The 23,724-nt window shown below is 43.5% G+C and overlaps 1 protein-coding gene and 1 long non-coding RNA gene across 2 annotated transcripts in view; one reads left to right on the top strand and one right to left on the bottom strand.

Moving 5' to 3' along the window:
* PLB1 (phospholipase B1) overlaps nt 1-23,724 on the top strand; it is a 129,020-nt gene that overhangs the window by 49,557 nt on the left and 55,739 nt on the right. Inside the window, exons 23-32 of the mRNA XM_044439530.1 lie at nt 3,934-3,985; nt 5,659-5,739; nt 7,898-7,963; nt 9,309-9,409; nt 12,377-12,458; nt 16,060-16,164; nt 16,885-16,980; nt 18,335-18,406; nt 19,254-19,377; nt 22,207-22,265. Coding sequence (XP_044295465.1) covers nt 3,934-3,985; nt 5,659-5,739; nt 7,898-7,963; nt 9,309-9,409; nt 12,377-12,458; nt 16,060-16,164; nt 16,885-16,980; nt 18,335-18,406; nt 19,254-19,377; nt 22,207-22,265 — 838 coding nt within the window. The remainder of the gene's footprint in view (nt 1-3,933; nt 3,986-5,658; nt 5,740-7,897; nt 7,964-9,308; nt 9,410-12,376; nt 12,459-16,059; nt 16,165-16,884; nt 16,981-18,334; nt 18,407-19,253; nt 19,378-22,206; nt 22,266-23,724) is intronic.
* Nucleotides 1,622-19,433, bottom strand: LOC123028101. Its single transcript, XR_006415625.1, has 3 exons — nt 19,299-19,433; nt 7,225-7,364; nt 1,622-3,590 (listed from the first exon to the last, which is right to left on the bottom strand). It is a non-coding gene; the product is annotated as an uncharacterized LOC123028101 (long non-coding RNA).

Genomic DNA, 23,724 nt, shown 5'->3' with positions numbered 1-23,724 from the left:
GAAAATTTATTGTAGTTGCATGCCAGGAAGTGATCACAAATTTATGGTGACCGTATGAATGAACCCCCTTCAAAAAGTCATCTTCTTCACAGCCCTGCTCAGCTCTTGTAAGCAAAAGGCTGTGGCTTCCTTAATGGATTCAGTCCCCCTCATATTCAGTCTCCTTTTTCTTCTTCTGCATCCAACTTTCCCTAACATTATTGTCTTCTCCAGTGAGTCTTGCCTTCTCTTGATATGTGTGAAGTATGACAGCCTCAGTTTTGTCATGTTTGTTTCCAGGCCAAGTTCTGTCTTGGTTGGGAATACTGAGTCACCTTTTCATGGATCAGATTTGCAGACACCAAATATCATTCACAAATTAAAGAACTAATTGAAGTATTAGGACTCCAACACTGACAAGTAATAAAAATGTTTTCAGCAATCTGACTAATCAATCAAATTGAAAGATAGTCCTCATATTCTGTTATAAAATATATTCTTTATTTCACACCAACAATGTCTGCTTCTAAAGAAAGATGAACAAAATGTCAAATCACAAGTTTATATATGGCATTATTTTGGTACTCATGTATGAACTATAATTCTGTTTGTTTGTCTGTCTTGGCTGTCTACATATTGATTTTAGAATTCCCTGAGGAAGTACCATTAAGATCTTAAATGAGTTTGAAGAGAGCTAACATTTTTTGCTGGATTGCTTTTTCATTTTTACCTGTCTGTTTTCTACATTTGTTTTTTCTTGCCTTAAAAAAACATACACACACTGATGGTGGGAGGAGACCCTTAGGGCCAAACCAGACATTACTTTAAATTTTTACCCTAGAATAGGCCCAATTCAGACATAATGGGAATGCAAGTATTTCCTCCTATAAGAACAGGCCTTGGTGAGCCTCAGATTTACACATTACTTCCTCCTACTTGCTAGAAAAGTAGATTAGCAAGCTAGTCTGAACTGAGGAAACTGAATTTTGTTTAAACTGTGGTTAGTGAGAAGAAACCAGGATCTGAAACCTCAGTTTGTTGTGACTGGTTTTCATGAACCACAATTTAAACAAAGCATAGTTCCGTAAGTTTAATAAGGGCAGATGCTTCTAATCTTAGCCCTTGCTACACAAAGAAGGAGTCAGGGGGAGGTGGGGATCACATAAGCCTAAAGCTTGCCACAGTTCTTTCCTATAGCAGAACCCCCTAATCTCCTAATTTATCTGAACTAGGTCAATATGATATCCACAAACAAAAGCAAGTATGTTCTTTTTTCAGAATGCTTCTTTTATATTTGTTGATGCAGTTATAGTGAGCTGATTAATTCAAATATATACAATAAATTGACTAAGACTTGTTTAATCGAGTGGTAATGCTGTCCAAGATCATTTTTGGAGGAAAGAAAGGTTCTAGCAGACTGTCCATCCTGTCAAAATTATAGCTCCATTCATTTAAATATTGCCCATGGGAAGGTATTAGAAAGAACAAATCTGAAAACAATGTTTGTAAGCATCTAGGAGAAGTAGCCATAAGATTGTAAAGAATATGTCATGCTATGCTAGCAGTTTCCTACTCTGGTGTAGTAATTTCGTATATACAGTTTTAATACTACCGATGTTGTTTTACAAATGGTATATGCTCAGGTAAATATGAGAAAAACAGGTTATATGATGGGCATCCAATTTGTTGGAAAGCCACTCTTAATTGCAAGCACTAGCAGGGGAGGAACAGTGTTCCATGACAGTCTGTCTCCCTGAAGTAGAAGTTTTCTCTGTGTTGCTACTACTGTTGGTAAGAGAGATGTAGCACAGTGTACCACAAGTCTGGTTGCTGCTCAAGGATTCCACTAATTACTTGAGAGAAGGAGCTGACATAATGCTTATCAGATCAGCAGATTATACAAAACTGGGACTCCAAATACCACAGGGACATGATGGAAAATCAAAATGACCTTGCCGAACTGGAGCATCAGTTTGTAGAGCTATACATGAGATTTAACTTTTTAGTGAAAAGGTTGCGGGGGTGGGAACCCCTGAGGACATAAATGCAGAATGGGTGTAGATTTAGTGGGAAGGGTTGGGCCATGGCACCACACTTTGTGAGGTTAGATTGAACTGTGGGGTGGGCAAAGGCCAATCCTGATGACCGTATCTAGCCTATAATACCATGCTTGCTCACACTTACTCTTTGCATGCTTTTGTGAGTGCCAGAGAATCTCTGCTTGGAGTGGTATGCAAAAATGTTGATCCATGTCAAGTACTGTAGGCAAGAAGATACCACCAGTAGCAGCTGCAAAAATCTACCCTGAACAACGGTGTAGCATAATACCATGAGCAGATGTGCCATGTGCAAGAAGCAGGATGTAATATGTTTTATCTGGCAGAGATTAGGTCTCAGATGGTATATGCTGTCCATTTCATAGTGCATTCAAAGAAGTGACGTAGATAAAGAATAGGGAATGTAGGAAATATGAGAAAAAGCCTGAAATAACTGGACATATTTGGCATCAAGTAATGAATTAAAGAGATGTGGCAGCAATTTTTTGTAAATCTCTTTCCACCAGACAGGAACAAGAAACAACAGACTCAGGTAGCTGCAGAGTAGTTTTATAGTGCAGTTCAACACATTACAGATGTATTCTGAAGCATGCCCCAGTAAGGTCAATGGGAGTTACTTCTGTGTCTGTTTGTATACTGTAGGACTGAAGTCCTAGTCAGGGTATCGGGGACAAGATCCTAACAGGAATGGGACTGTTCTCCTCTGGCATGCCTTTAAAAGGAGAAAGGATAAATATCTGTCAGAGATGCTTTAAGACTGGAGAATTCTTACCATTGAAGGAGTCTGGATTATTGTCATTTCTCCCAGTCCTGCTAGATTATGACGACTGGATACCATATTTCATGCCTAAGAGCTGCTGGCATGTAACCACATATTTTATTCATTTAACTGATACTCAAATTTTCTGCCAAAAATGAAGATCAAGTTGGCCAGAAATAATACAGCATGAAAACTATTATGTTAATTAAAACATAACATAAAACAGATTCCTGAAAACACAGTTAAAACATAACAAAGAAGAAATAGAGAGCATTGGCCAGTTAAAAACATAACAGAAGAAATAGAGAGCATCAGCCAGTTAAATCCCATTCTGCTTCAGAAAAGAGTGCAAGCCAAAGTCATGCCTCAATAAAAAGGCCTTTGTTTGCCATCAGGACAAAAGAGAGGGGGGCAGCCCAGCCTTTCTCAGCAAGAGTTCCAGAGCCTGGGAAATGTAGGAAAGGCCTCCCGTTCAAAGACCCTTGAATCATGTCTCTCATGTAGCAGGATCAAGAGGAGGGCCTCCCTCAAAGACTTTGAAACCCTGGCAGACTCTGCTCCACTTTGCAGCCTTCGCATGTGCAGAGAAATTCCATGCATGAAATTGCTGTTCCATCTTTGCCTCACCTTATGCCATGATAAGCACAGGTTCTTCATGTGATCCCTCAGACAGAAAAGACTCTCCATGTGGAATCATGTGCAGGAGGATTTGTTGTGCAGACTGCACAGTTAGCACTGTAGAGATTGAGAGAGATTTGTAGACGTAGTCCTGCTTATGCAAGGTGTTCCAGATGCTGAAACAAGCAAAGCAGTAATTGCCTTTCTGTCTTCCTAATCTGTTCTTTGAATATTAAAGCAGATTTTAATTTTGAGTGTCCTTCTAGCTGAACGAAGTGACTTTTTCTGGTCTCATCCATGGACTGAGCACTTGCGTATTAGTATTCTTATGAGCATCTTCATTTATTGGCATGACATCCCAGATTTCCATATTGCTCCCAAAATCTATCTGTGAATTGTTCCCTGTGTTATTTGCATTAAACTTCTGCTGCTGCCATATTCCTTGGAATGACATCCTAAATTGTTATGTTGTTATAAAATTTTGATGCCCTTTCTTATGTTCTTGCGTTTTATATTTAGAGATGTTCCATCTCAAGCTAGAAGACTAATAGACCTGATGAAGACTGATTCTGTGAGTTTCCTGCTGAAATAAGTATTTTTTAAAAAATAGGTTACTGTGTCTTATAGGGCTGTACACAAGGGGTGGAAAGAGGAAGTTCTGGGTAGAATTAAAGGCTGCAAACTTTAATAAGCCCATCAGTTAATTGGATAAAATGTGTCTAATTAATTGGACAGATTTTTCAAAAAATTAATGATTTTAGTGTGTCAATATAAATATAAAATAAATACTTAGCAACAGAGCAGCTCCTAGTTAGCTTCCAAGAAGAGGCCATCATATAAGATGGAATGCCTCTTGAAAATGGATCCTGCGGTGGCATGGGCAAGTTGAGAATGAAGTAGGTATGTTATAATTTATGGCTTAATGCATTGGAGCAGCACTGCGATGTTTCCTGAACAGACCTTTTTGCATGGGCAAAATATCACTACAAGTGACAAATGTCTGCACCAGCAGGCAGCAAGGAAGTTGGGAAAGGGCTCTGAAGCAGGCAACTGTTGGGAGCAGCAGGGATGTCCGGACCTCGGAATCGGTTTGGGAATGTGTTTCTGAATATGTATTAGCTGGCTTTAGACTACTATAGCACAGCTATGAATAGCCCAGTGGAACACATTGTGAAAAAGTATCTGGGTAAGTCACCTATGTAAAAAAGATGGAATGCCGGAGTTATGTCCATGGCATATTTTTCAACACCTAATAGTTTAAGTAGCTACCAAGGATAGCTATACCGCAAACAGGTATCCATCAAGCATCAATTTCTCTGGTGCAGCTTTACCCAAAGCATCCTGGGAACTTGTTTGTTAGGAACCTGGGAATTCAAGAACTTAAGAGTTCCCAAGAAAAGGGAGTGACTGCCAAGCCAATTGCATAGATATGGCTTGTGTGATAACCAGCTTACAAGCTGCCTGCTACACTCCTGCAAATCATTCCCGTAACTAGCTAGCAGCACACAAGGGAAGGGTTACTGCACCTGTGGACCTCTCTCGAACCTAACAAGGCAAATGACTGGGGACACTTCTCAGGCTGCATTAAATCAATTGCATCTTAATACCCATGTCTCAAATACTGCAGAAGCATTTGGCTGACAGCCTTCTGCTTCTTCTCCACGGCTATGTCTCAGCAATATAAGATGCCGGGGTGTGAGTGACTCTTTTCATCTTGACTGTTGGAAATGACTCAGACAGAAGCCTTACAAACTGTAATGCTTTAAGAGGCACTGCTGGGGATTTTGTCTAAGGGTTTATGAGTACAAAACAGATCCCCTAGTTCACAGCTTCGGCTCTCAGTAGAGGTGGGACATGGCCCTTGGGCATACCCAAATATGTGCAAGTGAATTGGGCCTGCTTATTAAAAAGCAGGAGATCCAGAGCCCAGTTTGCAGGGTGACAGTATACACTGAAACATGTCGTTGATGCTCTTAGCAGCACCAATGCTGCAGTGCGGTAGGTTTTGGATCAGGCGATGGCAATCAGACCCTTTGATTTCTCACTTTACATAACTGGATGGCACATGAAGTCTTCATTTAGGGTTGCTGCCATGATTTCCTAAGTTTTGTAACAGTGCAAAGGAGCAAGCCAGCTGTGCCCTTGAAAGAAAAACTGAATGATTCCTTTATAGGCTGTCAGCTCAAGTATTTTTACTTTTTGCTTTTCATTCTGTCTGTCTGTCTGTCTGTCTTTGGAATACAGAATATAAATTTCCAAGAAGACTGGAAGCTTGTGACACTTTTCATAGGAGGAAATGACTTGTGCAGTTTTTGTAAGGATCCTGTAAGTTTCCAAAGGATTTAAAGCCATTTCTGACTTAATGCCATGTTACTTCTCCCCTCACCCTCAATAAAAAGCTTTTCTGTGCACCTGAATGCTCATCTATACATATTTTCTAATTGCGAAGATGCCTCCAGGATATGCACAGGGAACTGTAAGAACAGGAACTGTCTATTTTGTTATTTTGGTTAATGTGGAAATGACTCCATGCCGTCTCAGTCCCGTTGAGCAGTGTTCACATCCAGCCTGGTGACGGCTTGTAGGAGTAAGTGTGCTAACAGGAAGGTGCACGACCTTTTCCCCAAGCACTCAGTGTGGTGCAGTGGTTAAGTGTGCAGGACTGAGGCTCAGGTGCCTTCTAGTTCCTGCTCAGCCATGGGTGACATTGGACCAGTCACAGACACTCAGCCCAACCTACCTCACAGGGTTGTTGTGTGGGGATAAGACTGAGAGCAGCAGGAGGAGAATGATGTCAAGCTACGCTGAGTGTAAGAAAAAAGGCAGGCTATAGCTCAAATAAATAGATAGATAGATAGATAGATAGATAGATAGATAGATAGATAGATAAATGTGCCCTGGAAAATCTATATTCATGCAAAGCAGTGATGCTGTAGCCTTTGGTGAATGAAACCGCAAAGGTTCATGTTGGAACTGGCTCTGAAACCTCTTTGGTAGATAGTGCTAACGACATGTGTCTGATAATGGCACATGACCCACCACGCCCATAACTGGCCCCTTGAAGCCACCAGTCTGAGGCTGGGAGCAGCTGTTCTTCCATGTCAGTCAGTATGAATATTCCACATAAGGCCTGAGGGTCTATAGAGCTGGGTCAGCATCTGAGAGGTTCTGGCATTCATTCATGTCTTTACATAGACGTAAAGGTCATTCACCTTGAGGCTGTTATCACATGAAATACTATCTTAGGGAACTCCTTTTGATTTTTTTATTGTTGCTGCTTCATTTTAAAGATACCTGTCTGTTGATAAAGACAAATACCTAGATCATGAATTAACAAGCCCTGTACAGTTTCCATGTCATTACTATTCAGATCCAGCAAGTCTGGACCTAAAACTCTGCCTCATCATTTATATTTCCCCCACTGTAATTTTTTGGTTCAACAAACATCAGATAATCAGGTTAGCAGATCAAGCACATTTAAAGAAATGTTATCTAACAATGTCTTCTACTTTATATTCAAAAGCCTTCAGAAATGTTGTTAAACATTTGTATTTGGATTGGCTTTTGCTGATTTGGATTATAATGGAGTGTTTGGTGGGATCAGTATGCTACTTTGAATTATTACTTTTAAAATGTTATTTCAAGAATGTTTGCACATGAGAGAGCTTCTATGTGTATACAATCTCTGTACACACCTGATACCTGCATGTCTGGAGTTTTATCATTCATATAACTACCTGGGGCAACTCCATATACATCTTGCATTGCACATGCAAAGCTGAAGAAGTCAATGGCAGCACTAGCACTTACGAGCTCGATGTACAGATGAATCTCTGGTTCTGGATGCTTCCAGACAAGCTTTTTAACCTGTAATTTCCTTGCCTCATACACACAGTTTTATGGGGGAGAGTTCCAGATATCTTCCTGTGTTTTCTAGCCATCTCTTCCATCTATTTTTAACCAGGAAAAAACAAAACAAAAGCAGTTAGGAAAAGGTGAAAAAGATGTGGAATGCTTGTTGCTTGGTAGTGTTAGGAACCCTCTGTCTGGAAGCATCCTTGGTATTCATGCGTTTTATGCACCACTATCCCTTACTATTTGCCTTCAGGATTGCAAGGAGAAAAAATGTCATGAATATTCTATGACCCCAACTGTGTGTCTTAACTGTTTGCAATACAACTTAAATGTAATGTCATCTTTTGTGTTGGTGTATTGGTAGGTCTGCACAAACAGACTGGTGCTCAGTTTCCTGGCTCACTAAATCCTGGAGCCACGTCTCACAACATGTTTGTGCTCAAGTTCTCATTCCTGAGTACAATATGCATGCTTAGTATGTCAGTTAGAAAGGACACAAATGTGTATGTTCTGCTGTCTTCCCCTTCCAAATATACATGAATAGTGAAGTGACTGGAAATGAACAAGCTCTGACTATGACAACCAAACCATTTTACACAGAATTCACCATTATCCCTTTCTTTCATAGGTACACTATTCCCCAGAAAATTTCACAAGCAATATACAGACAGCTTTGGACTTACTCCATAAAGAGGTATTAAAGTAAACTATGCCATCAAAGCCAGTGGGATAAGAAATAATGAGTTGCTGAAATACTAGCACTTCAGAATTCTCTAAAATATTTATGTATTTGATTTATTTATGATGGAGATTCTAACTCATTCTTCAAACAGGGGATGGCTTACAGACAGTCAGAAATATCAGGGGGGAAACAAATGAAACATGCAATAATATACTAAAAGTGAAACATCCAAATGTAAATACAGTAACAGAGATAAAACAGAGTAGATTTAAATGGCCAGGAAAGCTTGAAAAGTCTTCATCTGGAGATGAACTTGCATCAAGCAAGGTTCCAGGTAGGCCAGCTTAGGAGAGCATTCCAGATTTGGAGTGCCATACTTGAAAAGGTAGTTTCCTAAGTAACTACTCAGAAACCTCAGTCAGTGAAGGTATCTGGAGGAGGACATCTGGCAGTCCTGGTCCCATGCCAAGAAGGACTTTAAAGATCAAAACCAGCACTTTAAACGGGGCCTGGAGAGGATTTGTTTGCACATCTTTTGACCTCACGTGTCCTAATGTAGCCATACACCCTGCAGCCTGTGGGAAACTTGATAATGACCTAGTTCTTACATTATCAATGGAGGTTAACCTACCTTGAATCTGCCAGTTGATCTCCCTAATACCTTCACCTACAACTGGCTGCTCACAACAGCAATCCTACAGGAGACTGTGGATTTTGGGTGATTTGTTAACCATGTCTGATGTGACACTATGTGATTCAATGTGGGCATTTCCCCATGGTGAGCACATGGTTTAAGGCAGTTCTTCCATAGCAAGTGTAGTTTGGTGCACGATTTGTCCTGTGCATGGAACACCGTATCACGCATCTAGCTGCCTTGTTCATTTTGGTAGGCAGAGTAATACCAGCTTCCTGAAAAGAAGCCCTTCTCTTTCATAGCTAGAAATTGCAGGAATATCTTAGCTATGAATAGCCTCTTCCATGGCAAAGAAAGTTGCAGCTTCAATATAATTCCTTCCTATGTATTCAGTGGCACTTAAAATTGCCAGAACTGTGTATTAAGGAAAAGCTCTTAAGCCTGAATTAGGGGATACCAGAATATGGCCTAGCAGGCGACTTGGGAAACAATAAACTTAGAATATTTATCATCCACAGAGATAAAGCAGAGAGTGAGGATTGCCTGCAATTTGCAATTCCCTGTAAAGGATGTCAGATGGATCCCCTGCCAGTAATTTCAGCAATTTGGCATGTAGTATATAGAATGAGAGAGCAGATAATCCTATGAGCTGCATTTACAGCTGGTCCACAAGCACCGAGAAGCTGTTATACCCATAGTCCATTTATATTTGCCTCTTCACAGGTGCCCCGAGCCTTTGTGAACCTGGTGACAATCCTAAATATAACATCTCTGAGGAAATTGTATCAGGAGAAGAAAGTTACCTGCCCAAGACTGATCATGAGGTTTGGCGCTAATTGAGATGGGTTTTGCTGTGACATCTCTGATAATTTGTGCTCCATCTGAAAGTTGACCAACTGACTTTAGTAATTTTTGATCGTTACATTATATAAATCTATACATGCTGTCTGTTTAAATATACACAGGAACAAAGGTCTAAACATCTGCTGTTACACAAAAACGATGTCAGTTCAGTGTTAGAAGTGCCAATTCTGGGAGCAGAAGAATCAGCTTTATACTGAGTCAGAACATTGGTTCATCCAGCTCCATATTGTCAGCACTGACTGGCAGCAGCTCTCCAGGTTTTCAGGCAAGGATCTTTCCTAACCTTATGTGGAGAGCCATAAGGTTATGGAAAACACACGCTGCCCCACGGAACTACAACAGTTCCTTTAAAGTGAATCTTTCATTGAGTGGTTTTGCTGTTTCTAAGGATGCCTTAGGAAATGACACCCAAAACATAAGGTAAGCCGTTAGTCTGCATGGAAAATGTAGGTAGTTGAAAAATTTATAGAGTGGCATCTAGAGAGTAATGTACTGAATACTTTATATTCTGTGTGCACAAGTTTGCTCTAATGAGAATAAATTTGCCTTTCTTTAAAAATCAAAGAATTAAGGCTGGTTCACACAAAAATGTAACTATAAATTAGCCCTTGCCCAGTCTGGCACCATGCAGAAGTACTGGAGAAGAGCAGCAATGGCCAAGGTAGCTGGAGATGAGAGTTGCATTCCACCCTACCTGAAGGGTGACAGTTTGGGAAGACTGGTTAAGAACATGCTGGATCTGACCATGGGTCATCTCATTCACCATTTTGTTCATGCAGTAGGAAATCCACAAACAGGATACGTGCAAGCACTCTCCTGTCCATGTTCTCCAGCAATTGGTGTACAGATGGATACTATCTTTGATATTTGAGGTAGCACATAGCCATCAGGACTGATAAGCACCGATACTCCTGCAAGAATTTTCCCAATCCCATTTTAAAGCCATCAAACTGTGGCCATCACTATATCTCCTGTGGCTGAGTCCCTGGATTCCACAGTTTAAGCATATAAAGGACTCCTTCCTTTTATCTGTTCTTAATCTCCCACCAATCACCTTCATGGGATGACCCCAGACTCTAGCATTATGAGAGAGGGAAAAATGTCTCCCTACCCATTTTACTCACAGCATGCATAATTTTGCACACTTTTATCACGTTGCCCCGGTTTAGAGTCTACATGGGGTGAGGGGGCAAGATCCATCCACCATACCTCCCCAGGCATGTCTGCTTTGTTGCTGGGCTTACCTATTGAAACAAGACGTGCACAAAAAGTGAACGTGAACACATCATATTATCTTGGAACCTCTATATTCTTGCAGATAATGAATCAGGGCATTTGAGGAGGATAAAAAAGGTCACAGATATCCTGAGATAATCATTTCCCTAAGAAATCTAATCTCTGAGGCTCTATCCCAGACCTTGCCTAGTGATTAGGATCTTCTGATAAACCTGTACTTGCAGTTAAAGAGAAACTGCAAAGAAGCACAGAAGGGTTGCACACACCAGTCACATCCAGTCTTTCTGCACCGAGGAAAGTCTCTGGGTTCATCAAAACAGGAATGCTTATTATGCAGTAGAAATTGTGCAAGAGAGACAAAGGTGACCATTATGTATTGAGGTATGATCAGAGACAAAGGAGTACCCATCTTCTGATTTACTAAAGAAGGCATGAGCCTGTTTCACTCAGTCAGAAACCACATGGTCTGAAGGAAGCGGGTGGGTCCCCAGAGTCTTGTTGATCCATGCACAGCCATCTAATGCTTGGAGAACAGGACACAAGCATGACCCCCTTCACACCTTCAATAAAAAGGGATATAGATATTTTGGTAGTCTTCAAGTTCAGCAATTTATTATAAAATGGGAGATTGTAGGGCTCCATTTTCTTCTAGTCAGGCTTTCTGACTTGGAAATCTGACTTGAAAATCTTTACTGCGAATACCAAACACATGGAGATTACCTGTGGCTACTTGGTGGTTAGATGGTCACACCATCAGTAGTATCTATCTGCTTCACCTATTCCAGAACTCAGACTTGCACTGAAAAAAAGCTATAGATTCAACCACAGCAGAGGACTCAGGGTTACATTCTGTCAAAGATATATGCAAGTGGGAATATGCACTATCCTTTCTCTTCCAGATTTGTTTATTCAAAAACATGTTTGCTGTGCTCTTCTGTCTGCAAGATCATGTGAACAGCTTGCAGAAGTTTATAATAAAACAGTGACAATGGAATATACCACCAGTCAGTTACCACTAAACAAAATAATCCAGCCAAGTGGTTAATTATTTTGAGAGAACCCAAAGGCCCCTGAAAATAAAGCTTCCTTCACTACAGTGGTCTTCTCCAGAGTGCATTCTAGAGTTCAGATACCACGGCAAAGAAGGCACTACTCATTATGCCCTTTTCCACAAGCTCAACTGGTGGAGCAACATGGAACAGGATTTCTCATGTTGATCTTAGTGTTTGGGCAGGTTCATGTGGGAAAACAGCAATCCAGCTGCTGCCTAGTTCTAAGAGGAGACAAACATTATTTCTCCATCATTTGGTGTTGTGGGCAGACATAAAGCTTGGACTACCCTCTTCTATAGCTGAAGAAACTAGAATTGCATGGGCTCCTTCCTTATTGTTGTGGGGTAACTCTTCCTTTCCATTGACTCCAGTATCCTCCACTGATGATAATTTATATTTGTATTTCCCCCCACAATAATTCAATTTGCAATGAGATGTGGCATCTGATTTATCCTGTAAAGAAGCCATTATAGCTGGCAGAAAATCAGAGACATTTACTCCTACACAGAAAATAAAGCTGGTGGAGAGATGCAATTGCTGTTTAAATGCAACTGTGGCAGGGTTCTCAGCTATTCTTACGCCTGAAGAAAGGAAAAGACCACATGGCCAACTTAATGTCCTTTCTTCCATTTTTCCTAGATCTTTATGTTCTTGTGTTTTGAACCCTGATGATAATTCTGCTGAAATAGAGATGCTTGAATCTTTTAACAGAATGTATCAGGTAAGGAAGATGCACTGTAAATGGAGTGGAAATGGTGAATTGGTGAGTAGATATGGTTTAATGGGTCCTATTGGAAGCAGAGAGGGCCAGATTTGCACCCTGGGCTGGAGGTTCTGTACTCATGGTCTAAACTTTGGGCCTATACTCACAATTATGGAAAGGTCTGTGTCACTGGGTTCCAAACCAAAGACTTTTCCCCTTCTGTGGAGTTTTTCCACTACTGACTTGGATATTTCCCTCCACTTGCTCTGATACATGGAAACCCAAATCATCAGTCACACCAGTTTAACAACTTCTTAAATAAAATATAAAATTTGAGCCTGTAAGCCTCTGCACACTGATTTTTTTTACACTTTAAGGAAGCATTATTTTATTTCTCTCTCCAGCATCACAAGTAACTGCTCCCTTCAAGGAGATCTTATTTAGTACCTTATTTAGGAGACCAACACATAGCTGTAAAATTAAGGACAAATCTCAGGGTTGTACTCAGAAGTCACATTCATCTCCATAGACCTACTGTAAATAGGCTGAACATTGCATACAAACCCCAGACAATATGGGTGAGATCCTATGATTTCTTGCCATCTTCTGGGAGACCAAAGGAATTTTCAGAGTCTGAGCATGCCAGCTGCCCTCCACCTGAGGCTGCAACAGAGCCCCAGAGGGGGGTAGGGAAGGGGAAGAGACTGGGCTGCAGAGCTGCACTAATTCCCACTGGTGCCCCAGCCTCCATCCCTCTCTCTTCCCAGCCTGAAATCTAGATGGCTGAAAATGGGCATCTAAGATAAATTCAGAGTGTGAGATGCAGAAGCAACAAGACAGTCATCACCATACCCTGTGCCTTGCCTTGGATCCTCATAAGCCCTAAATCTCAAGCCATTGCAGAGAAGCTTTGGGGAGCTGCTTTCCAGTGGTGTGTGGGCCAAACGCAAAACGAGAAGGTGAAAAATAGCACAATATTTTAGCTTAAGTCTCATATAAATAAGCCTTAAGGGAGGAATTTCAACCTTTCAAATGAGAAAATGGCCACAGAAAAGCCAGAAAATAATCAACAATAGCTGGTTGGGAGAAAGGGTCAGGGGAGAATCCCAGAGGGCCAAATTTAACTTCCAGATGGACAGAATTTGGCCTATGGACCTGGCATTCTACACCCTGCCTTACAGGCAAACAGCCTTTTCTTACAACTTCATTTGGTAAGATTGGGACCAAAGGCTGATCCTATCCAGGCTTAGGGTTAGATATAGCAGACTGCTTGTTTATATGAAGCAAAACAGTTTTAGAGTGCCTATAAATCCCTTAGAATGTGTTGGGCATGTGTAGCCCTCCCAGTGTTTCGGACTACACCACCCAGCAGTGCTAGTTAGCACAGCCAGTAGTGAGGGATGATAGGACTTCCAGTCCAATAACATATGGAGGGCCACACATTTCCTTGTCTTTGAAACCTGCTAACCAAACATGCAATTACTGGCATGAGTATGAGTATGAAAAAGAATTATGCATGCAGCAGCTTCTCTACTGAATACTGGTTGAGAACATAAATAGACTTTGAAATACAGCAGAGAGCTGCTGTGTGCTTGCTAATTATTAGGTGACCTGGTTTGAGAAAATTAGAATTAAGCTCGGGATTCAGGTAGGACACTTTTATTTGGGCTTTGAAATGTAGTCCAGTAGGACAGCAGACAAAAGCAGGATCGAGAAAGCTTGCACTAAAGTGTAAACAGGATTGGAACAGCCTGAAAAAACAACTATTGTCTTGAAGATGCAATTAAGGAAAAGGTGACTGGAGAAATCCAGTGTAAGGACTCTCATAGCACCAGTGTGAGCGACTACAGCTTAGCAATGAAGACTCTGAGCCTGAGGGCCAAATTGTACGCAGCGTTTTTTTAAAATAAAGGACAGCTATGAGGGTCTGCCATGCTTTTTCCAGAACAGTACTCTGTGTGTGCGTGTGCATGCGCACACATGTGCTAATAATTATTACATGCCACTTTCTCCCTGCATGCCCCAGGCCACATTTGTCCAATCAAAACAGCTTCCAACTACTGTGGGGGAGGAAATAAAGGGGGGTTGTTATCAGTAAATCAGTGAAGGAAGGATTAAATATTAAATATGAACATCAGAACCCTGATGGATTAGATCCAAATCCTGTTTCTCACAGTGGCTGATGACATTTCTCTGGGTATGAAGGCAGCTGTTTATCCCTGCTGCTTATCCCACAGCAGCTGGTATTTGGTGCTCTCTCCTCTGCTTGCATGGGCTTCCCCAGGATGGAAATCTATCTGACTTGCCCTTGTAGCCAGCATCATAACCAGAATGCTGACCCCAGAACAACACAGCTGCCATTCCTGAAAGATATGATGCGACAGACCCATCCGAGTAAAGCTCTGGACTGACTAGAAGCTCCAAAAAATCAGTCGCTTCTCTCCAAGGCTGTCGATATATTTTGCAGAGCAGCCCTGTCCAGGTGATCCCTGCAATGCATTCTTGGGTTCAGCTCTCATCTCAGCCATGAACTCATTCAGTGGTTGTAGACTGGACCATGTGGGTGTCAGCTCAGGTTCGCCCATCTCCAGTATAGGGATAATGGGCTTTTATTTTCTAGGTGAGGCATGCATTGTGCTCTCATCATTTCCTATGCATGGGTGGTAACAGGTTCTTAAGACAACATGGTCCTCCAGTTTGGACCATTCTGTGTCTAAGCAGCACTTCTGACATTTTAGAGCAGCGAAAATGTGGGTTGAATTATGAACATGAAAGGAAGCGCAATTTCCTCTTGTGTATTTGCACTAATCTGCTAGACCACAGCACCACCTACAGGTTATGTAACAGAAATGCAGGAAAGGCAACACTCCTCACAAGCACTTCAATCTCAATCCTGAGACGAAAGTAAAAGTTAACATGGCAGATTAACAGCTGATCACAAGACTTCTACAGAAAAACTAAAGTAATGGAAATTTGCAACAAAATGTTGCAGTCTACAATGCTCCTGTTCAGAGTTCCTGCCAGCCACGTCTCTGTCAGGATACGCCATTCATTTAGCCTTGCCACCAACGATCAGTCAGCATTGTGTCTGCTGAGCATCCTCAGTCCTTATTAGACCACCCTGTGTGGTTTGTTGTTTGAAAAAAAGTGCCTTGGTTCTTAGAAAGGTCAGTGAATTACCCCCCCCCCCCCACTTATCCAGAAGCCTCCAAAAGCCTCCAGGTGCCCTGCTAGTTGCTTTGAATCCAGAAGGAAGTCAGGCACACTTCGGGGAGACTAAGCGAATAAGCAATGCTGAGAGAGAGCTAGAAGGGGACTCTGCACAGGAGGTCTTGAGCAGCTGTTAGGATGTTAGCTGCTGCAGTCATCCAAAGACTTCACACCACAAAGAGGCTCATTCACAGCCCCCAGTGTGAACCAAGGTATCTTTTGTAAAAAACTAATCTGTTCTCTAATCAGCATATATTCTTTGAGACATCAGCTACGTAGCTGGCTGGGGTTTGCAGGCTTTTTTTCCTGTCTAAATTTGCTGAGGGTTGTACCTTTAATGTTATTTCAGGATCAAAGATCATGCCATGGTACACACGAGAGGTGCAATAAACATTTTTTGCTTTATTAGGAGCAAACTCACCACTTAGTGGAGAGTGGAAGATATGACACAAGGGAAGATTTCACAGTAGTTGTCCAGCCACTTTTGGAAAAAGCGCGCATGCCTGAAACTCCGGTAAAGTACAAAACTGAAGTTTTAAAAACATGCCAAACTTCCACTCAAGTCTTTGTTAACATACATAGAGTTCACCTACATTTGCTCCAAGTGCTTTGGTTACTGGCCATATTCCTGAGATAGTTTTAAGTCCATTTTAAGTAGAAATGGCTTCAAATCATGGAAGCTGCACAATCTCAGCTTGTGGGCTCTAAACATTTCCTCTTCGCTTGTATTCATCCTAAATGTCAATTTGTGCAGAGAAATATCACTGGTTCTACCATGAACTGCAAATGCAGACAAGGGAAGCCTGGCAGTCCTTTCTACCTCACTGCAAGTACAGACCCCTTTTAGTCACAGATGGGTTCTAGTCCCAAGCCATAGACTACAGCAAAACAGTCCTCAGGGCTTCACCAGACTCTTAATGCCTTCATGCCACTCTTTAATGAAAAGAGCAGGCATGGTGGTTACAGTGTTGGGCTGGGGACCTAAGAAGGTGCAAACTCTAGTCTGCTTGGCCACACTGGGTGACTTTGTGCTAGTCATTGACCTCGGCCTAACCTACTTCATAGGGTTGTTGTGGTAAAACGGAATGGATAAAACGGAGTGGAGGAGAACTTTGTAAGCCAGCTTGGATTCCTTGCAAGAGAAAAAAAGGCAGGATATAAATGTAATGTAACGGTAATAATCCATTTCTATGGCTATCCTTCTGGGTCTAAATCTGTGTGTCTCTTTCCTTAGGAAGGGTTGCCCGATTCATCCTATTTTGCCCCAGACTGCTTCCATTTTCACCAGAAGGCGCATTCCCAGGCTGCCCGGGCTCTGTGGAACAACATGGTAAGACACCGCTGAGCAGATCCATCTCAGAACCTCTTGAATTCACAAATGGGGTTTATACCAACATAGCAACCAAAGAACTGCACCCATTTGCTGAAGTTCAGTAAACGTCCAGTCCAGACCTCTTGGCATATTCCTGATAACTGAATTGTTTTCTGTGGTATAATCTGGAAGCAGGGGTATCTTTCATTATACTACATATATTTTCAAGGTAAGTTGGGGGTCAGGGGAATATTGGAATAAAACTATTCAGTGAACTCCTGATACACATCCACAGAGCCTGTTTAGTTTTAGGCTCATTCTTTGGCACGAAAGCTAATGAAATTAAACATAGAGGGTAGAAGAACATCTGTGGCAATTTAATAGCATTGAAACATAAAATATCCACAACAGAAGACCTAACAGGCCATGTCTGCCTTGGAGGTAAACCTGTGTCTAGCTGTGGAGATGTTCTTACAACAAACTTGTGTGGTCTTGTAGTTAATTTATATCTGGGAAGCTGCTTCTTGGATGCAGATGGCCATCTCACCCTTCATCCAAATGCATTTGGATTGTTCTGGGAAGCGTGACTGATTTTGTTGGTGTCAATGAAAGGCTTTTTCTAATTGCTAATTGCAACATGGGAGGGTTGTTTGCATGGAGGTTGCAGCTGGAGAGGAAAGGGTGAAGCCTGCTGTCCCTGTGCACCTGTGTTCCCAGTAAATAAGGCGGGTGTCATGAGCTGGGCATCCCCTCCCAAATGAGACAAGCACTTCAGCAATGATTAGAAGAGCATTCATTCCGTTCACAAGCCCCAAATACGCACTTCAGGTGGAATGCTGACCCCTTGCTCTGCCCCTCCCCCAAAGCTTTGGTGATGAAATCTTCGGGGCCATCTCTGGAGGGGGAAACGCCTCTGGAAGCGAGCCCACCTATGGGCTTCCCATTGAGCCTCTAATTGGTCTAGCCGGCAGGTGCGTCGATGGGTCCTTGTGTCCATGTCTCCTGGGGTTCCAAGTTCTCCCTAAAACCCCTCCCCAGCCTGTGCCCTGCTGGTATCTTCCCCACAATCAGGAGTGGGAGGGGGCTCAGTGGCTGTCCTTGAAGTGCTTCGATCCAGGGCTGGCTCACTGGGAAAGTTTGGGCAGCCGGGGCCTCACTAGTCCCAACAACTCCAATATCAGAGTGAGCCCTGGCTGGGTCACCTGTCCACTCCCCCTCCTCCGAGTCTGAGCCGCCATTCCCACCAAAGCCCTGCATCTCTCGTGTGCAATCCAACAGGTGCGGGGTGGTGGGACACCTTGGCATGGTTGGCAACAGTGCACTTGCAGCGGTCCCTCCGGTCTCAGAACATTCTTGTTATTCTCTGGCACAGCTGGAGCCCCTCGGGGAAAAGACTGCATTGCAAAACCTTAACACCGTGATTGCCCTCAAATGTCCCAATCAGGTAAGGTGACTCTTCTTAGGAATGTACGGCACAGGTTTCTCATTATCCCTTAGCAGATGGCCATCATGCATAGAGAGGCCTATTTTCTGGCCCTTCCTTCTTTGCTTCTCCCTTTGGAAAGGAATCTCACCACCACCCTGTTTCTGAGGCCTTGTGGAAATCCCCCCAAACGGGTGGGGGCTTCCCTATTGGTCCGTTAGGTGGAAGGCATGCAGCAGTGGCCGAGTCCCCACGGAGCAGAGGCAGTGCTGTCCCTGCCACTAGACAAGGGGGCAGCCGCTTCAGGGAGTGGGTGGCGGGGTGGGGTGTGGAGCAGTGCGGGGCGCTGAACGCCTGCGCTGGAACCCAGCATTTGCCACGTGTCCTGTCCTCTGTGCCTCAGGTCTCCAACTTGAGTCCACTGCCCTGTGGTGTATGTAGTGCAGGATGCTGCCCTGTCCCATTACTAGTGATAAGTAGGAATTGGCTGCCACTTTGGTAGATTGACCTCCATGGAGGAGGGTCTGGGGGAAGAGGGGGGTCATCACATCCTTTGCCCCAAGCAGCAGAATGTCCTGGGCAGGCCCTGCTGGGAGGCTGCCACCAAGTGGGGGGCTGGCATTGGGGAGCATCCCAGCTTGCCTGGGGGAGGAGGGTGTCCCCTTTGCCAACAAGCTGCCGTGACCATGAAGAGGAGCAGCCACACTGCTCTGGAGGCAATGTAGGTTGGGAAAAATAACATGAGGGGACTGAAGCTCAACAGACACAAATGCAGATGATTATATTTGTTATTTGCAAGATGCAGTTGCCTCTAGAGGCCTCTTTGAGACCACTTCTTTGCTTTGATTTGCATATTGCTATGCTGCAGGCCCAGCCATATTTAATGACATTCAGAAACAGCAATCATACCTACCCCAATGGGACCGCCTCCAGTTATGGAAGCCAGATGCTGTGCACGAACAGAGCTCCGTCAATCAGCCCCCCAACTTCAGGTAATCTAGGGTGCTTGACATCAAAGTCAGTAAAGGAAGGGCCGTCGCTCCAGACTCTGGTGTTTCTTTTCTCCCGCTCCTCTATGCACAGAAAGAATGTATATATTAACTTTCCGAGCCATGTATGTCACTAAAATAAGAGCATTGCTGCACTTTCAACAATGGCACAATATATGCCACTGCATGAAAATGAATTCTCTTTGGAAAAATGAGAGACAATGAGAGAAATAGGAGATGAGAGACACAACAGGGCTTGAACCAACAGACCACATTTGTTTATGCTGCAAATGAGTTTAAACTAGACGGGCATTTAAGGTAATTACTGCAGGCAGCTAGCCTGATGTCTAATCAGAAGAGCCATAACCCCTCCAGGAGTAAAGGGTAGGGCATAATTTCCCAGCCCTTGCGCAGGACCAGACCCATCCATGTATGGTGAGAGGCCTTCCAACCTGGCTTCCTCCCAGGACCTCACAACTCTGTGTGGATGCTACAGATGAGCGCCAAAGGCCATCTGAGCCCCATCCATGGGTCCCACAGCCCTGAAAGGCAGGATGGAAAGGCCTGTCATCATAAAGGTGTCCTATGGTCTTCAACTGAAGGTGTCCTGTTCTAGCACAAGCTGCAGAATTGGCCACATGTGACCAGATTATCCTGCCAAGCAGACCAACAGCTAATCTTTCCAGACAAGGCAACCTTGCACAGAGTACATGAAAACACATAAACTAGCTAATTTGGATGAACAAACCTCCACCTGCTTGGTTGATCAGCAAGAGAAGGAGTGACTGATCTCTAAACAGTTTGGGGCTAATTTACCTGAAGGGTGATCTCCCCACTATCATCATCCTCAGTGGTCCTTTTGAGGGACACCCTGCCAAGGGAAGTCTGGTGGGGGGCTCCTGGGAAGAGGGCCTTTTCCTTTGTTGGACCCCAACTAAAGAATGAACTTCCCACTTTTTCTGGTGCCAAGTGAACCCATTCTTCCTCAGGAATTCTAGTTTCAGGAATTCTCCCAGGAATTTTAGTTTCAGACTGTTTCAAATTTTCACTGTAGCTGAAATCGTGGTGCTGCTATTAGGTTTTACTCTAGTTTTCACTTTTGTTTTATAATGTAGTCTCAACCATTTAAATGTTTATACTGGATTTTATGTTTTACATTGTTTTTAAATGCTTGTGGACTGCCCAGGGATCTTTGTCCATTGTGAAAATAAATAAATAGGTGTTACATGCTGTCAGGTCATCTCCAACTTATGGCAACCCTATGAATGAATGTCTTCTGAAGTGTCCCATCCTTGACAGCCCTGCTCAGTTGTGGCAAACTCAAGGCTGTGGCTTCCTTGGAATCAATCCATCTAATATTTGGTTTTACCCTTCTTCTTCTGCCTGCAACTTTCCCTAACATGATTTCTCTTTTCAAGTGAGTCTTGCTTCTCATGATTTGTCCAAAGCAGGACAGCCAATAAACAAATAAATACAATTCCTATGCAGCATACAGGGTGCACCGGCCTTAAATAGGGTGCGGTTCTACCCCCTAGTGGGACACTGATGCAGCTTCACCTACCACTCATGTCATCTTCTCTCTCTCTCCCACCCTGCCTGTAAAGCTCATTTCCATCCAGATCTTTCAGGTCAATCTGGGAATTGGGAATGCATGAATTGGGTCCCAACAGCAGCCCACAGACTTTAGCATGCCCAGGTTGCAGGTTAGATCTGTGGCGGAGGCCACTGGTAGCAGCTTTAGGAAAATCTGGTAAGATCCGAGTGAGCTGCTGTCCATCATGGCAGACTGTATTGGGCTAGATGCATTGACTCTAATTTTTAAGGCCATGAACAATGTTTGGTTTACAGAAAAGTCAAAGTGGCACTGTATGTAGGGCTGCCCTTGAAGAAGGTCCAGATGCTTATTGGTTCAGAATAGAGCTGCCAGGATATTAACTGGGACTGACAGGTACTCTCATATAACACTGGTCCTATACCTTTTACACTGGCTGCCAATTGAAGTCCGGGTCAATTTAAAGCCCTAAACAGCTTGGGTTCTGGATACCTGAAGGAGCACCTTCTTCCCTATGTGTCTGCACTCTCCTTGAGACCTGAGGTGAAGGTCCTTCTCCGGGAGCCCTCCTTGAAGGAAATCAGGAGGGTATCTGAGGGTTTTCTTTTCTTTTTCTTGTAAGCCATCTCAAGACACTTGTAGTGGATGGCCCAGAAAAGCTTTTAATAAATGAATGAATGAATGATACTGCACCTTAAACAATGCTTAAAAGATTCAGCTCAGTTCTAAGTATGATGTCTCCAAAGTAACTTTCACTGAGCTCAATAGGACTTATTTCCTGATGAGCGCATATAAGACTGCAGTGTAAGAACACTGTTGAAAGGAAACCCTACTTCTTACATTCATGCACCAGTGAAATAGGGTATTCCTTAACTACAACAGCTTTCCCTACTTTTTCCTTTCTTGCAGTGTTTGAGAACATCTGCTTACTTTCTGGAATTAGTTTGCATATTTTTGCTGAAATATGATGATGCAACACTTGCTCAGCTAGTTCATCAATATGCTTGCTCAGCTAGTTAAAGGCCGGGGGGCGGGGGGAATCATCCTTTCAGGAAATTTGTGGACTGAAGTGTTGTAAATAATTAGCTGCATCTTCAAGCCTCATTTACATGACTATACTTGACTCAATTTTTAGAAAATTACTAGTATAATGAAGCTTGCATTACAATGAGTTCATTAGCTCTCATTAGTGGAGCATAAAAATCACTATATCATATATGGAAAAGGCACGGAGCTCCTTCTTGTTACAAGCTTGACTGTATCTCTCTTTTGCCCTACAGTACATGGCCTGAAACCAGCTGATGTGCAAGTAGTAGCTGCCCTGGGGGATTCCTTGACTGTAAGAGGCATTGATCTTTTGCCGTTTTTTCCCCGAGGGAACTGAATCAGAATTTTCTTGCTTAGAGAGAAAATGTTGAGCGTACGTTAAGCACTCCCACACTAGAAGCTGACCCAGCCTGTCACAACCTTAACCACTTAGAACAATTGAACTTGGCAGTGGAGAAAGCTGCACTGGTCCTGTGGAGAAATATGATGATCCCATGAAGCCCTTCTCTCCCTTGGGCCAAAGCAGGGTTGACCTGAGCAGGACAGGGCCTGTCATTGTAAGCTAAGATGATGCTGGCTAGAAAATGATGCTGGCTAGAAAAGCGGTACCGAGGGCCACACTTTTGCAAAGGCAAGTGTGAAGGGTTAGAATGTTCCTGCTTTGCCAGCCAAGCTGTTGCTCAGTCCAGAACATTTCAGGGCTTCAGAGCTGACTGCAGCAATGCCCCAAATATGACTTGGCCCACAGGAAGACTTGCCTTAGAAGAGGGGCACGGAGCACCTTTCAGCTGAGGGCTGAATTCCACTTTGGGGACCCCCTTTCAGTGCAGGGCCAAGATAGAAAAAGACATCAGCAAATCTCAGCCCTCACTGTTGGTCATTAAGCCCTGGAATCAGCATTTCAGCCTTTCCCCAGGTGAGGTCTGGGGAAAGGGGTGGGACCAGGAAGGGGCATGGCCTTCCAGGAGTCTGGCTAGGGGGCAGATTTGGTCCCAAGGCCTGAGGTTCTACAGCCTTGCCTTTGAACCGGTGCATATAGCTCTCCTGTCCCTCATGTTACACTTGCATTGTTTGCTTTCTGCCTTTGTCAGCTTCCTACTTATGAGAAATGGTTCACCTGACCTACCTGTGGCATCCAGAAACCACAGTTTTACAGACAGGCAGAGGGTGTCCCTTAAAAGGCCCCTATGTAAGGTAGTTTGGGGATTTGTGTCCATATCCGAACTCCCCTGTCTCTCTTCCTATCATCTCCAGAGCTGAGAAGTGGGAGATACTTTTGGGGTGTGGATGATGCCAACCCAGCTGTCTCTGGGCTGGATGCCATCAGGTGGGCCGAATGCCCACATGACCTACTTTGCTCCCTGGCTGAGCACTGGGGTGATTTTCTGTCCAGCACTGGACTGGGCTTTGTTGCATGTGGCTTTCTTAGCGAGGGAGTTCCTACAAGCAGGAATGCTAGCCCTGGTTGCTCCTCCAATGAGGAGGAGCTCAGCTCTACCCCAGTAGCTCAGCTCTACCCCTTTTCATTCCCCCTGCCTCCCTCCTCCAAGGGAAGGAGGCGAGGATGTGGAGTTGAAGCCTGTGAGTGCCCTTTGCTTCTCTGATTCCTCGGTCACTGCAGGACCCCCACTGGCTTGCAAGAAGCAGGCAGAGCAAACGACGGGAGAAGGGAATTTGCCAGTGCTTGGAGAGAGCAGCCACTGTTCCACGTGTAAGCAAGGGATGCCTTCAGAGGGAATTCTTCCAGGGGA

The sequence above is a fragment of the Varanus komodoensis genome, unplaced genomic scaffold (genome assembly GCF_004798865.1).
Source record: "Varanus komodoensis strain SLA01 unplaced genomic scaffold, ASM479886v1 scaffold1, whole genome shotgun sequence".
NCBI lineage: Eukaryota > Metazoa > Chordata > Lepidosauria > Squamata > Varanidae > Varanus > Varanus komodoensis.
The sequence above is the reverse complement of the archived record's forward strand: the minus strand, read 5'-3'. Positions and strand labels throughout refer to the sequence as shown.